General features: G+C 34.5%; 1 protein-coding gene across 1 annotated transcript in view; it reads left to right on the top strand.

Moving 5' to 3' along the window:
• The window catches only part of LOC111047959 (protein amalgam), a 193,763-nt gene extending 177,606 nt beyond the window's left edge, over positions 1 to 16,157 (top strand). The window contains exons 9-12 of the mRNA XM_039426833.1: positions 12,359 to 12,584; positions 13,938 to 13,973; positions 14,810 to 14,962; positions 15,483 to 16,157. Of these exons, the coding sequence (XP_039282767.1) occupies positions 12,359 to 12,584; positions 13,938 to 13,973; positions 14,810 to 14,934 (387 nt within the window). The 3' untranslated portion in view covers positions 14,935 to 14,962; positions 15,483 to 16,157. The remainder of the gene's footprint in view (positions 1 to 12,358; positions 12,585 to 13,937; positions 13,974 to 14,809; positions 14,963 to 15,482) is intronic.
• The last annotated feature ends 417 nt before the right edge of the window (positions 16,158 to 16,574 follow it).

Here is a 16,574-nt window from a genome sequence, read left to right as displayed (position 1 = left end):
GGAGTACACTTGAATAAACACACACAAACACTGAATTAACTATGAAATTAGACACATTTCAACAATGAAACATAACATGACATGATGTACTAGGCTATAATACGAGTACTACAGTTACTGTAGTATATTTCTGTATAGTAACTGTAGGCTATACCATAGTCACAGGAGCTGAGGTCTCATTGACTCATTCAATCTCTCACTCGTTTATTATATTTATTCGCCATCAATTGATTCATAAGGTAATTTCTATTCGTTGGTTTGTTTATTTATTTATATAATTATTGGATTGGCATTATTATAAATTGAAGCTAGGTTACCGGTTGATGATTAGGTAGATCAAAATTGATAGAGGAAGAGAAGTGATGATGATATCTTATTTGTAAAAATCAGTAGTCCTCAATGTATTTGGATGGAAAAATAATTTTGATATCATAAAATCTACTTCAATTTCATGCTGTGAAATATAATAATGTGAGCGTTTTGTGCAAGCATGTTATTGACACTCACAGCACAGTGCCTCTTAATGAACTTGAATGGAAAACGTGTTGTACTACTTACTTACTGACTGAGGTTTTTCAAGAGAGCTAGCTGATGATACTGAAATGAAAATACTGAAGAGGAGAATTAATACTCTACTGATGAAAATACACCAGCTCCCAGTAACGTTTTAATATGAAAAAGTCAGTTGAGCTTGAAAGCTTGCCTGTTTTTTCCTTCCAGCCACGAGCTTTTAGCGTGGCAGTATTTATTATCAATTCATGAACTAATAAATTTGAAAACTACTCGGATACGATACAGGACTATCATGTATCAAAGTTTCTGCTCACCACTTTAGCATCGAAATTATAAAAGTTGATAACTTCTATCTTCAAAGAATATATGGAAAATATGATTTTATCATATTTGTATGGAATACGGAATTTGTGAAGTTATCATCTACGTAATATTATTAATGCACCTTTCCTGACAATTTTGTAAAATAAACGAGAATAAAGTCTCATTTGCTCCATGAAAAATCAACAAAATCGGCCTTTCACCATCCTCGGTGAAAAAAGAATCTATATTCATGCAAAATTTCAAGTCAATCAGTCCTGTAGTTCAGACGTGATTATGAGTCATTCGTGGATTTCCTATTACTTACGTGTATTAGCCAGTTCTTTCCTTTATTATGTTATAGATTACAGAAAAAGATATGTTATAGATTTACAGAAAAAGTATTTTATGCGCTTGAATTTTCCATTCCATGAGAAATTCGAAAGCCTATTCATAGAATTTGAATTGAGAATTTTCCATTGCCGAGTTCAGTAGTTTTATATAAATTGTAAGAAATGAAAAGCTTACAATTATTATCAGATAATTATGGATCAGATTGATTGATATGGAATTGAAAAACTAATCCGAATTGTGTTTGTATACGAAATATGGTTCAGTATGCAATATGAGAAAACCTTCATCTGATAATGTTGAAACCATTAGCTTTTCGAAGCGGAGAGGGGTTTAAAATCTTTAGAGAATACAAGCTCTTTATATGAGAGCCAAGAGTAAAATTATGATAGTCAGGTCAGAAGAATAAAGATATTGATAAACGGTATTGAATAGCACTTGCAAAGGATACAGGACCCCCTGGGAAATAGAACAGCTTTCTTCTACGGCTACACTCTCGGCCACTCTGCTACTTGATAAGATTCGTTGCTCTATTGCGATTTATGAAAAAAATGGATTTCTCAAAACCTTCCCGAATACTCTTTCCCCTCAATGGACCCGTATCCTTTGATCCTAGCTCAATCATAGATAATGGTGTGTTGCTTTGATTATAGTATTACTTGAATAATAACAAATGGAATTTCATCATATTAAGAAAATTTTTAACATTACCGTACTATATATTTCAACAATACACGTTATTAGCCTACATTGCGGGATTTATTTCTGTCACCATATCTTAGAATAAAGACGAGAACGTTTATCATCTATATCTATGAAATGACTCTTTGAATCCTCAATCATTCATCTCAGAGTATGAAGCATTCTTATCATAATTCATTATGGTGAATATAACAGTACATGAAGGAACGGAAAACATATTTTCGAGGAAGGTCGTACAACTTCCAAGTAAAAATACGTCAACTTTTTCAGAAGTTATAAATTATGCTTCTATTTTCCAATAATCATTTTTGACTGATTTACCATAAAATATTCATTATAATCCAATGGATGACATCAGCAACTTCAATAAGATAACGGTATTATATTTCATTCGTCTTTTTTCAAATGAATTCATCGATTTATACTTTCCTCGAGTTTATTAAAAAGCACATTTCATTCGCCTTTCGGCCTTGCCTTCAGAGTAGGTCCTATAAAAAGTGTCTTTCTGAAAATATAAGAAGATGAAATGATGGTCGTCATAATTTTCTTCACCCCCGTTGGCTGAACGTAAAGGCTGGAGCTGCATTAAAAATTATGAAAGTTTGCTCCTTCGAAGACTTTTTAATATTTACACTTCGACCCTTTTTTCAACGATTTAGCAGCCATCGAGCAAATATTTTCACGCCGTTCTGAAAAAATCAACGTGTTTATGGCTTCGTGAAGTCTTCAAAAGGGAAAAGCTCCTCCAGAATTCAATTTTGTTACTCAATTAAACTGTTTACTCAGAAAGCTGATTCTGTCTGTCTTTCATACCTTTTCCTGTCACTGCGAAAGTACCTAGTACCTTGGACTTGTTTACTTTGATCTTCACTCTACAGATAAAATTTTACCTGTCTTGACATTGAGACTGAGTTCTATTAAAAAATTTCATTGTTTCTTCCGGCTTGTTTAAGGTGAAATGCTACTCTCACATCCTTCCCACATTCTTTACACTTCTCTCGAATAAATTTTTATTTTCAATTAAGATACATACGATGATGTACATACATAATCTATTATCGGTGATAAATAGTAGTGCAAAAATTCATTAGATGAATATATGAAATCGTATTAACAGAATTAGTATGACACATCGAGTAGGCCCACTTGACCATGTTGAAATTTGATTAGGAGGGTTTTTTTGGATTTGTGAATGGGAATATTCAGTCGGCTTACTCCATCAATGGAGTGATTATTGGAAGAATTCTAAATTCCTCACAAACTACAAAGCTGAATTCATTGGTTTCAGAGTTTCGAGAGTTAGTTATTGGGTATAAGGTATAGAGAATGACTGAGGTATATCTCACATACAGGTATGAGAGTTTCATACTTGGAATAGAACCAGCAAACAAGTCCTTCTCGCTTTCACCCTCTTTTCTGTACTTCCGAGGTCAGCAGAACTAGTAATTTCAGTGAAAAAGTTTTGAATGTGGAAGAACAGTAAGTTGAGTATGAAAGTAGATGCAATTTGAGATACGGAAAGAAACTTGCTACAGTAGTGACGAAGTCATGTCTGTATATCATGACACAAAAATGTTGATTGAACATTTTGTATCATGAAATGCATTTCAGTGCTCCCAATATGCAATATCCCAATTTTACAATACTACAAATATTTTAAAATATTACAATTTCCCCTTACAGTACAATTTTACTGGAATGACTCTCAAAAACAATTCATTGGAGAGATACATTTCAGATATCATTGATCCATCATTATTAGCATAAATTATCATTATTAATGAAAACCGACTATCATGCGAAAATAGTAGGTGAAACATAATAAATGAATTGGAATACATTGCATGTAATTCAATATAATAATAATGATGGAAGCAGCTATTGGAAATGGAGTGTTGATAATACAGTATCGAAACAAGGAAATATGAATTCAAATGAATTATTATAGTGAGCTTTCCATTCTCTCTCAAGCTGAAACTCTAAATAATTATTGTTATTATCATCAGGCGTATATTTATTCGGTGCTTAATTTTCGAATATTCAAATTCAATTCTAAAGTGAGACTTCATTTGGACGAATTTCCATTCAGGCTTAACGAATTAGGTTGTGTGTGTGTGTGTGTGTGTGAGTGTGTGTTGGGGAAACGATGCCGCTCTAACATTATTATTATGATAGAGTTTGTTTGGATGAAGTCACGAGTGCTGTGAGCCTTTTATGTAGGACAGGATGGTTTTGTTTGGAAAACTGACATTGTGTATCTCGTTCTCAGCCGCTGGCACCCTTTCCGTATCCGTTCAGTGTAAGCGAATAAATAAATATTGGCACTTCCTTTCACACTTGCCTCCTCATTCTGTCTTCTTCTCTCTCTCTCGCACACTTGAAATCAAGGGAATAAATTATTATTATCAGTTATTATTTCCCTTGCATCGGATTTTACCAAATTTGTATTCATCAATTACAATTCCTTCAAATATAGTCATGAAAATTGATTGAATCACCAAACATGGATGGAATCTCTTGGAAGAAGAATCTTGTCTTGCCTTCTAAAAAGCTTCTAAAATCCGCTTGAGTTTTCAATATTCGAAAATTCTTATATATTGAATCAATAATATCATAAAGTCTAAACATACTACTTGCATGTAACACAATGACAAAGTTTCTCACTGACAATTATCTCATCAACTTGGAAAATCTTCTCATTTAGGTCCTATTGGACTATTGGAATAAAACAGCATATCATTTCTCAAAATATTTCGAGCGTATTCATATTGATAGCAATCTAAGGAAACTCAATTTACAGTTCGTAAATTCTTGACGTTTGGTGAAAAGAGAACGAAAGGTATTGGAAGAATACCTTTCTCATGTTATTTTTATTTCTTTTGAATAATTTCATATTTTCGCATTTTTCAAGTATATAATCAAAAATCATAGTATCCTTCCTTCTGTTTATGATTATCACAAGACAACTTTTTGGCTCTCAGACACTCTCCCCCACACGAAAAAATCATCTTGAAGTTTATTCATTTCACATGTATTGTATGTATTTTTTCTATGTGTCTATCGAATAAGGAGAATTTACTCGCCAATTGAATTGAATCTTGAAAGACTATCAAAAGTGAAGAATGAATATCATATTTCGTCTTCCTAGATCAGGCGTGAAAGCAGAAATCAGTTTCCATTCTCCTTACAGTTCTCAACATCATTTCTTTCTTCCTCCTCTTTGTTCAGCATTCACTTCATTCGTCTAAAACTTCTCCTCCTTGTCTTCTTTCTCACTTTATTCTGTATGTTGGAAACCATATTTTCCGCTCTCTCTAAGTCTCAGCCTCCCACTGAGTCACTCTAAAATCGCGCTCAGATAAAGTGCCTCTAAGAACATGTGGAGCTACTTGCTGCTCTTTAGTTGTGGCCCGATATCTAAGTGGACCTCTCTGCTTAATAACCCAGTTGTTTGGCTCGCTGCAGTGCAGCACAGCTTCCATTTATTCGCTTCTTCTCAACCAACTCACACTCATCCTTGCAAGAATTGCAACTTAGGAATGGGTTATGTGTAATGAAGCACCAGAGTTGGTATTACCAGACAAATGATTGTTACATGTATCTGTAACGGTATCTCTACTCTTTGGTATTACTCTCCTGGAAGATTGGCTTGTTATGCTTGCCAAATTGGAAATAGTCGAACTAAAGTGACTTGTTATTTGGATGTGGATAATAATTGACCACTTTATCAGTGATTTTTTGAGAGAATAATTGTAATTCTTATTGGAAAGAAGGAAAATGATAATAAAAGGGTGCCTCCATTTTTTATTATTCTCCAATAATTATTTGTATTAGCTAACAAATAGCCAAGTACTGTCGAAAATGTTGTCTCATGGTATTTTCTATTTGTTATACAATCATTGAAATGGGTAGATAGAGCCAATATACATGATTGCATCAAATAATTGATTGGGAAGCTATAAATTCGACTATTCTGTAAATAGTTTTTATCGCAAATAATTTGAAACACTTATCACTTTCCTTGCCCTATCACCACAGGTAAGGAAAGTATTGTTTTCCAAAAAAATTAAGGTATCCTAATTTCAATTTTTCTATACGTTTCATTGTCCCCTGAGTACAAAAACATGATTTTGGGTATTGGTCTGTGTGTGTGTATGGAAAATTGCAGGAGCTCCGTAATATTCTTGAGAAAATTGAATTTTGTTGAATTTCTATCACGATTTTCTCAAAAATGACTTGACTGATTTTTTTCAAATTCATATCCTGTATAGTTTATTCATCAACTCTATCAGCTGGCATGAGTCTCCTTCCTGGGAAATTAACAGGGGGTTCACCCCATCCTTAAGAAATGAACTTTGTAACCTCCTTCTCGTGCACGGTATATAGAATAAGACGGTAGATGTCACGCGCATGTTTGTGCTAAATTTCCGGTGTAGCTGTCGTCATATTTTATCCCATCATCTGTTTTCAACAAATAAGTTTCATAAATTATTGCCAAAAGGTGTTGAAAACCTCGGTTGGTGGCGATGACGCAATGTAGCTGGCTGGCCACTGCGCACACATTTCATGACCCCTACCGTTTTCATCTAAATACCATGTTCTCGTGCATGAGGTAGGTAGGTAGGTAGAGCAGTTTATTCAAAAGAACACATAGTCGAGATATTTCATCTGTAGAACAGCTGTTTTGACGACTGTTTAAAAAATCATGGAATTCCTCAATTTACACAAAGGAAAATGTAATCTGAAAACAATAGTTTGATAGTAGTTTTAAATATGTAGCCGCCAATTATTGTCATTATTTTATTCCCGTAAATTATTTTTGTTTGATGTTACAGTTCAATGAGCAAGGAAAGTTGTATGAGTGTACCACACCAATTTTTTTGTTAATATTAGGATTATCAATGAGAATTTATATGAGAGGGCGGGTCATGATATTATTGATGATTTTGTAGGTCTACACTTCAGTTTTGTATAATACCCATTGCAATTTCTTTTTGGGTTAAAATTTCAAATTGGATGGAAACTTCGGCGTCTGCTTGTCGCTACTTCCAACCGACTGCCTTCAAAATAGAAATTTGGGTAATGATCGTCTCGGAAAGGGGAAGGAAAAAATGTTATGTGCTTCAAACGAGATTGAACTCAGTTAATAATGAACACGTTTCCAATTAGGAAGTAGATAATGCTTTTCATTGTCAGAAAAGATTTTGAAAAATGTCTATATCAACCCGAAAACTCGACATGAAAAGCAACTTAGAGACGGAGATAATTGTTTTGACGGGGAAAATGAAGCTGAAATAAAGGTGCCTCTTTATGAGGAAACTTGGCAACAATATCATAACATTCTTCCAATATTACACGCAGCTCACTTAACAAGGCTTTATCGTTCTGGATTGTTAATATATTTTCAGGTACTGCTCCAATTCTGGCTTGAGTTTTTAAGAACTCTCAAATTTCTGTCTTGAAAAATAAAAGTGAATTTCACGGTAGTTCTCTGAACAATTTTCTTGCGCAAAAGAGACTCACTTTCACTCACCAGAAGAAAAGAGTTTGTTACCTAGCTGGATTCTCAAGAAATTGTATTCGTCGTCAAGAGAAAGTGAATCCATTCACCCCTTCAAGCACCCCCTCCAACCACTCCTACAAACCAAACTAGAACTGTTCGACCTTCCCCTCTTCCTCGCTAACACCTCCTCCTTCGCATCCTCATTCTCCACCACCACTTCCACCTGCTCATCATCATTCTCCTCCACCTCCTTTATCTTTGAAGGAGGCTCATGAGAGGCGAACTTCTTACGCTAGGATACTTTCGGCTCGTAAATATTTAAGGAAGCTGGAGTTGGAATCTCCGTTGTAAATCTTCCGAAGAGGTTAAGGTTTTTTCAACACAGGTCCTAAGTACGAAACTGGCGTACATCTAACTGTCCAATTTCTTGAATCATTGAATTCTATTAAGCTCTTTCAATACGCTTCTCGCACAAAATGTTTCGCTAAAGACATTGAAACATTTCATGATCTCTATGGTTGACTCATCATCCAGTTCATATTATTCAGTGGGCATGAATTCACAAATTTATTAGTTTCTCTATTTTAGCTTGTTCATGTGGTATTTTTAGTCACACAACTAATTGAAAGTAATGAGACAAGACATTACACGAATTGTGCACTGAATTTCATATAATTATTTTAATTCCATTACTTTTGAGAATCGAAAATATTAAAAGAATCTAGATGTATGAGAAAACAATAGACTGATATATTCTTCTTCCTGAATTGATTTTATAGGATTGATACGTTATCATTAGTCAACATGAAAAGGTCTGAAAATAAAATCGGTTACAACTTCAAAGCTGAGGAGATAGATTATTAAATACATTTGAATATATTCCACATATATTGGAAAATATCGTGATTGGAATCATCTATGAATATCTTTCTAAACAGAAAAGTATTTATTTTTACTCTTTTAACACTTCATCCACACCATACAAACATTCAAGCAACAAACTGATCGAATACACTCAAGTACCAGATAAGTGTAAAACTTCTCCACCTACTGATTTCAATGAATAGTTGAAAAAAGAAGGCTATGTAAACAATTCATTCACTTATATTCATCCGTTCTAGAAATATTTCTGCCAAAAATAACCTCATTTGAAATGGTTAGTACAATTGAAATAAAAATTATGAATGTTTGGGGTGATGACTCCACCCATCTGCGGATCACTATTATAAAAGAAGACATCCTTTATTACAAAGATTACATTCTATTCTTCGAAAGATAAACCTGATCCATGTTGAATTTATATTGTAGATGAGTTGACAGTAATGAAAGAATCTGTAACTTATCACAAAGTTCAATTAATTATCAAGATACAGTGAATACGACTCTTGTATTGATCTGATAGGTGAGAATTATAGCTACGTCACATCTCTTGGCGGGCTGCAAGTTACATTATTCAGCTGCTGTAGTTTCACTGCACGAAGATTTAGGTTAAGTTTGTCTTGGGATGAAGATCCACAAATACAGAGAAGGAGCGTCTAACTTCTTTGCTTCAGTTCTGGGGCACCAACTTAATGCTAGTGCTTACTGCTTAGTATCTCTCCGAGCTACTAAGCCAAAAGTCCGTATTTAACCTGAGCTTCGAATGCTGGCCTTAATCCCTGCTTCGGTCTCTCCAGCAACTCACATTCAGCTCTCAATCGACTCTTGTTATGCGACAACTGCACTCTGTGATACGATCGGTGTTTTCCATTGGCCAAGTCATTTTCTGGGAATGACATTGTGATTGGTTCTAACTCACTGAATCCTAGGCCTAATCTTCATGGTACTACTCTCTTATCCAACTACTCTCTTAGGAAGGAATCAATTGTCATTCAATCGGGATTTATAAGTCAAGTCACATAGAAATTGAGTAAGTTATTTCGAAGCTTGAATAATATTGAGAACACACACTACTGAGCAAAAGGCTACTTCACTTCTTTTTTCTAGTCCCAATACATTAATTGTGAGTTGTTGTCTGTAAATTTGTTATAATTGGAAGGGATGCTACAATTTGGAAGGAAAAAGTTCTCTTAAGATCCTGAGGAATCTCTACTGAAATGTAGAATTGTTCAATCAATCACTGTGGATCGAGCAAATTAATGAATAATATTGATAGGACTTGAGGTTCAATAAGAAGTTTCGTTCAGTTTTACTCAAACTGATTCAGTTCACAGTATCTTTCTAATCCTTAATACTTTAAATTTTAACAAGTGTGAAGAAATCAATCTCTCATAAGTAATCAAATAAGAGTGGAGAATTATTTGAGCCCGATAGAAACTTTTCTACATCCTGTTCATGTAACACAGGACCGTGTAATCATTGAGACATGCTTGCCGAATTACAAAAGTTCATTTATTTATTTATTTATTTATTTAACAACAATGACAAAACAACTTAATCATAAAATGATTGGAAACGAAAAAACAGGCTTTATAGCCCTTACTATTCCATTCCCGAATTTTGATTGCATATTAGTCCAAATGAGGTTATGATTCTTCAGCAGTTTTAAACACATACATTTTGATCCCAAATTAATCACATAAGATTTTGAATTTAGAATGTTAATTTTAAATGTCCAAATAGCTTCAAGATCACTGTACGGAAATAGTTTACTGAATTTTTTCAAGTGTTACGCAAGTAGGGAAACCAATTATTGAATATGTGTGGAGTAGCATTTGAGTTTGAATAATACCGAGGACTGAAATGATATCGAAAATAAATCCAGAACTGGAAGCGATCATAAAACTTCCATGTTCAAATTCAATTCACTTTATCTCCAATCTTCATGACCCGGAGGTTATTGTCCAGGAAGAATAACTCAATTAACCAAGAGTATTGAGTGATTTCTAACAGGAATTACATGTCTTATTTAAGTTTGTGTACCCTGTGAGTAGTGGTAGTTCGAGTGGTTTCCCTGTGTGGATTTGTTGTTTAACTGAAACCTTAAGGTGTGTACAGATATACGCGCCGCGAACATGAGCAATTCACTTTTAATCAGCTGACTATATCTGTATTTTTACAGAAACGGTATAATATATAGATATAAAAAGCTTGGCATCAGCTGATTAAAAGTGAATTGCTCATGTTCGCGGCGCGTAAATCTGTACGCACCTTTACATTCTCATCAGTCAGTCTTTGTCTGAGTAGACATCTATCTACCTTCGATCGTTTCCTTAGTGATATTCAATCCCCACATATCATATTGTACTGTAGTCCAAGTCCAAATCATTCTCATATTGTCTAAAGTTCTGGTTCTATTGAAGACTGTTCAAATACTAACGCACAATATTGTAATCAAGAGAGGACACGCAGCATGCTTAGGAATTTGGATAGTATAACAAGAAGAAGTTTGTTGGAAGTTTTCACAATGTCAAACAGGCTTGCAGCACGATGAGGTAATTAGTTGAAGTGGTATTGTTTGCAGAATCGACTAAGAATAGAGTTATCTTTGGCTTTTGTTTCAAGTTTCTCATTATTTTGGGGGGTTTTGCACAAATAATGAGAGTGCTAACTTCCTCTTTGCAAATCATAGCAAATCAAGAAGATGAAAGGGTTCAATATTTGAATTTGGTTATTCTCTGGAAATAGACTGTTCATTTTATTCAATTACAAATGATAAAAAAAACTAGTTGTATTAAACTAGTTATAAGATCAATAGTAGGATCTTCAAAAGATGTAACTGAAAGGGGTCATCCAAGTGCTACGATATCACAATCAGTGGTAAAAAGGATACCACGTTCGGAAAATTAATTAATCTTCGAAAAATGTCTATTCTTCTCCTTCTTCAAGAAATAATATCTTTCAAATCAATCAAATTGTTTCACTCATTGAAGTATTGAGAATGTGTGGATAGTCTCGAATTCAAGATTATTTTCACATTCCAGAAGACCATTGCTATAATACACAGAACTTTGATGCTTCAATATCACTCATCTCATCCATTATCTATATAGTCCAGTCAACAAAAGATTATAGAGAGAAAAGTTTGGAGCACAATATTATTGACCCCACAGCTCTTCATTTATTTATTAATTGATTTAATAAAAATCAATCAATCAATATTTCAATGATAGTTAAGGGTAAACATATCGAAAGTCCTCACCCCTACCCCTTGTGCTAACTGGGGTGGTTTGTGCTAAGCCCGTTAGCACAAGGGGTAGGGGTGGTTTGAAAGCACCATATATTTTTTTTGCATACTACATCTCTAACAATATACGTCTTTCGGACATTTTTAAAGAGTACAAAATTGAAGCGCCAATGAACATGTAATTTTTTGAGCATCAGAAAGAACCAATTCTCATCACTCAGACAGTTCGTCATAATGTATTAATATGCCATTTATCACATTCAAGAATTGAAAATGGTATGAATGTCCGGAACATGTTGTGATAAAATAATTCAAAAAGGGTACTGAGATTTGTATTTCTACTTATATTACAAGTAGCCCCAAACAGAAAAGAGACAATCTTGATCTTGAGGTTGTTGTTGAACTTGATCTTGATGTCGATGTTGTTGATGGTGATGTTGATGTCGATGTTGATGTTGATGTTGATGTTAATGTTGATGATGATGTTCATGTTCATTTTTATGGTCGTGTTTAAGTTCTTGTGTACGTAATGTTGATTTTGATGCTGATGTAGATTTTGATCTTGAATAGAAATGCAAATCTCAGTACCCTTTTTGAAGTATTTTATCACAACATGTTTCAGATATTTATGCCATTTATCACATTCAAGAATTGAAAATGGTATGAATGTCCGGAACATGTTGTGATAAAATAATTCAAAAAGGGTACTGAGATTTGTATTTCTACTTATATTACAAGTAGCCCCAAACAGAAAAGAGACAATCTTGATCTTGAGGTTGTTGTTGAACTTGATCTTGATGTCGATGTTGTTGATGGTGATGTTGATGTCGATGTAGATGTTGATGTTGATGTTGATGTTTCAGTTTGACGGCAGCAACAACACAGTGGCAGGTGACATGACGGTGGATAACTGGAGCGAGGTGGCGCTGCGAGCGTCCATGAGCTGGGAACGCGACGCCAAGCAGGAGACCTCGTTCGAGCTGAAGGGACTCGAGCCGTCGGCCACCTACGAGGCACTCGTGCAGGCTCGCAACAAGTTCGGATGGAGCCAGATATCGGACACCTTTCACTTTGTCACTCGCGCTTATGGTCAGTATTATCATGAGATAAACTTGACAATCCAATTAATAATCAGTATGTGAATAATCGGGAATAGAGAATCAGTATCATATCTCTGTGGTATAAGGGACAAGCTTCATGAAGCGTTTTTCAGATGAGTCAGTACATCAGGAAGCTCTCCGATTGACTGATTGGGTTGGTGTTCGGGAAACAGCTGATAATCAGCCAATCGATTGGTTTCCTGCTCTGCCGACTTGTCTCAGGAACACCTCAAGTAGCTTGGCCCTTAGTCTATTCTGTATCTCTACCAAAATTGAACGTCTCATTTCATTACTGTAACTAAACAATTTTCTTACATTCAAGTTCTAACCCCACAACCTAGGCCACTGACTTTTGACAATGAGTCCCTTATGATTCTTCATGTTCAAAAAATGTTTTCAACAACTATATTAGTCTGCAAGTCGTTATTTTAGAGTTAAAACTTGATGTAACATAGATGTTGGATATACTGACGGTGCTAATTCTATAGTATTTAGGTGTGAGACATGATGTTCGTCCAACTCCTCCTCCTCCTCCCACTTCTCCTCCTTCTCCTCAATAATAATAATCAGGAATACTGCTTATCAAGTGAAGAGTGAATAACTATATCTATAACATTACTATAGAGTGAATAAGATAATTATTATCCATTAAAAAATCCTCCTTGTTTTTGAGTATTTTTGAGAATTGACCTCGCACATATTTAATTTGAGGGTGCTGAATCCGAGTCTGAAATCGCGAATTCTCTATCTTCATTTTGAAGTGATTCAGGGTTTAATTAATAGATGAGACATAATCGTTTCCTAGAAAAATTGACGTTAACCTTGCTGAGATTGATCGAAAAAAGCAGAAACCTTCAAACCTCAGAAATTTACAACGATCTCCCGTCTACACGACGCAAACGGTCGTGTAGACCGGGAATTACTCTGAAAAACGTATATCATACAAAAGAAGATGAAACTGCTACCTGTAAACAACAATAATAGTAAATTATTGTAATTATTACGAGTGAGGCATTTGAGTAATTATTAATGGCAATGCTTGTTTGAATTCAATAATCCAGTTATATGAATCAACAATATGATCGGATCTGAAGTTACATGATTAGATTTCTAGCAAAAATTAGCTCAGTTTGATAGAGACTAGGGAAAAAGTTACTATGACTGATTTATTATTCCTTTGTACTTGCGTATGACGAACATTGTCAACAATATCAAAAAGCTGTCCCAATTTGCATTCTCTTCTCTTTTTCCTGCTTCTACTCTTCCTTTTTCTTCTTTCTCTACAGTCTTCTTCTTCTGATCAAAAATAGAATAATATTTTTTCATTTGTTTCAATTTTCAGATCCATTAGAGCCATCAGAACCAAACTTCCATTCAGGTAAATGATTATATTCAACTTTATGTTATCGATGAACCATTATAATTATCTGATAAGTGAACAAGATTATGTAGATTCCAAAGAATTTCCACATTATCACCATTTTTGGATGAATTGAAAGAATGTGACATTGAATCGCTGGAAATTGAAAAATTCTTGGAGACTGATAACTCACGTAAAGCTGATTCACTATAATATTGGAAGCACAGTTCAACCAACAAGATAATCCTTCAAGACTTGGATAGTCTTGAAGTACAGACCTAATGCATGCTGTTGATTCTTTTTGAATCATCAAAAAGATAGGAGAAATTTATTATCATTCACATCGCTAGAAGATTAAATCATTTCATTGAGTAGTATGTATGATTTATCATTTTTATTATGCTTATTACGCATCAAAAATGTATTTCTTTCAAAAAGGCTCTAATCCCCCTCGTCTAGTATTGATAAAAGTTGGTATAGTATGGGTTGGTCTAGTAGTGTTTGGCAATATCAAGCTGGCCATTCAATATCCGATTTTTTATCAACTTGAGGTACAACATCCAATGTTGGATTTGACGTCAGACCGTGAATGGGGCTGTTGATGTTGAGTCGAATTTTTGATGTCCAGCCGGACGAGTTGGATCGACTGGAGGTTCAACAAATCCGACATCCCAAGGTCAGCCACCTAGTCAGAGTCGAGTGGTGAAAGATTGGACTTGGTTGGATACCAACCAGTCGGAGCGTGAGTGATGAAAGATCTGACTAGGGGCCTCACTAGCGGTCCAACTTTGTTGGATCACCTATCGTATAGTGAATGACCGACCAGCTTCAAGGATGGTGCGTTTGTGTTGCAGAGCCTGAAGTGAGAGGGATTGGCGTGAGAGCACTGAGTTCGACCTCCTCCAAACTGGTGCTGGTCAGTGCCGGATTACCTTTGATCACTCTGCTATCATTCACCGGAGTCTTCTATGGAACGTAGAATGAGAAAGCTGCCGTTTACTGAGCAAGTAAGTTGACCAAAACTATTACTATTCAATAATAATTATTCATATACGTTTTTCTTCAATTATAAGGAATAAAATACGATTTTCAAAACTTCAAGTTATGAAAAGGACATAATATGGAAAGACTGATGGAACCTTTCCTCAATCCGTGTTTAAAGTATTATTGGGCTTCTGCAAAAAAGCTAGATGTGAAAAAGAGAGAAATCCATTTTTAATCTGGTTTGTCCATTTTTAATTTTCATTCATTATAAATACGTTAATAGAATTAAACTTAAAGTTTCAACCTTCTTAGAATAGGGTTGATTCACTTATTATTATAATCATTATAATTATTATTTTAGCGATTTTTTTTCATGGAATGGTATTGGCAAGAATTGAGAAAGACTATTCTTCCAACGATAATACGTTAAAAATCGTCGAACTCATAATCTCTCAACTCTCGACTGTTCAATTAATGCGTTTCAATAATTAATAAGACCACTGGTGAGCTGCTCATAATCGGATGAAACCTTTTCTTTTGCAGCTGAAGAGGCAATTCTGAGAAAAAAGAGCTTTCATGGGTCCAGACGTAATTGAAAATGGAGATTTTAAAACGTCTTCACTACTTCTCTCCTCACTCTCACTCTTCTCGTCGTAAAACCAACTCGTTTACTCTATCTCTTTCTAACTGTGAGTGTAATTGTGTCCAACAATAATTAATGTTATTCTATGTGATGAGTTGTACTGAATGGAGTAATTGATTGTGTGTTGTGAAACAACACTAAGTTTGAAGTTACCAAACTGTTTTTATTTTCTGCAAAAGTATTAACTGTTAGAATTTTGGAAGATATGTGTGGAGTGGAGCATATTTTTGAGAATAAAAATTTGTGTGAGAGAGTGATTGTATGTACTATGAATGTATGTGACGTAGCAAATGCTTACTTAGATAATTATTGTTGAAGTTTTATGTGTGTCGATTGAATTCCCTGTGTAAATATGACAATGTTCACTTGTTTCCCGACCTGAAAAATTGAAATTCTTTTATTAGTAGATGAGTACTTTTGGCTGTAAATTATGATAAACGTTAAAGAATACTTTGCTGTAAGGATTCAAGTATATTTGTAAGATTGATGATGTTGTACATTTGGAAAAGACATTTTTGAATGGCATTATTGATAAATAATATAATAAAGTATTTACTTATTGCTATGGTGTAAAAGTTGTTGATTGATTTCAATGAACCCAACATATATCAGAAATTGCACTACTTTTCTAATACGGCTGATGAAGAATCGTTAATATGATGACTGATTACTCAAGGAATACCCATTTTACAGGTGCAAATTACTGAGATATTGCATTTACTCGAATGCTAATGAATTATCAATTATTATTAAACGAAAATCCAAATTAAATGCTGATTTACAACCCCGAAGACTCAGCTACTTGAAATATTACAACAGGGTTAACAACTAGATGGAAATTCGATGAGCGGTACTATTCAAAAATTATTTTCTCTTTTGAATTTATTGTGTTGTTGTCGATTTATTCCCGGGCTGAGAAATAATTTTTGAATAGTAGCGCTCATCGAATTTCCATCTAGCTGTTTTCCCTCTTGTCAATATTTGCAGTAGCA

Source organism: Nilaparvata lugens, chromosome 4 (assembly GCF_014356525.2).
Source record: "Nilaparvata lugens isolate BPH chromosome 4, ASM1435652v1, whole genome shotgun sequence".
In the NCBI taxonomy this organism is placed as follows: Eukaryota; Metazoa; Arthropoda; class Insecta; order Hemiptera; family Delphacidae; genus Nilaparvata; species Nilaparvata lugens.
Note: the sequence above shows the minus strand (reverse complement) of the source record. Positions and strands in the feature narration are given on the sequence as shown.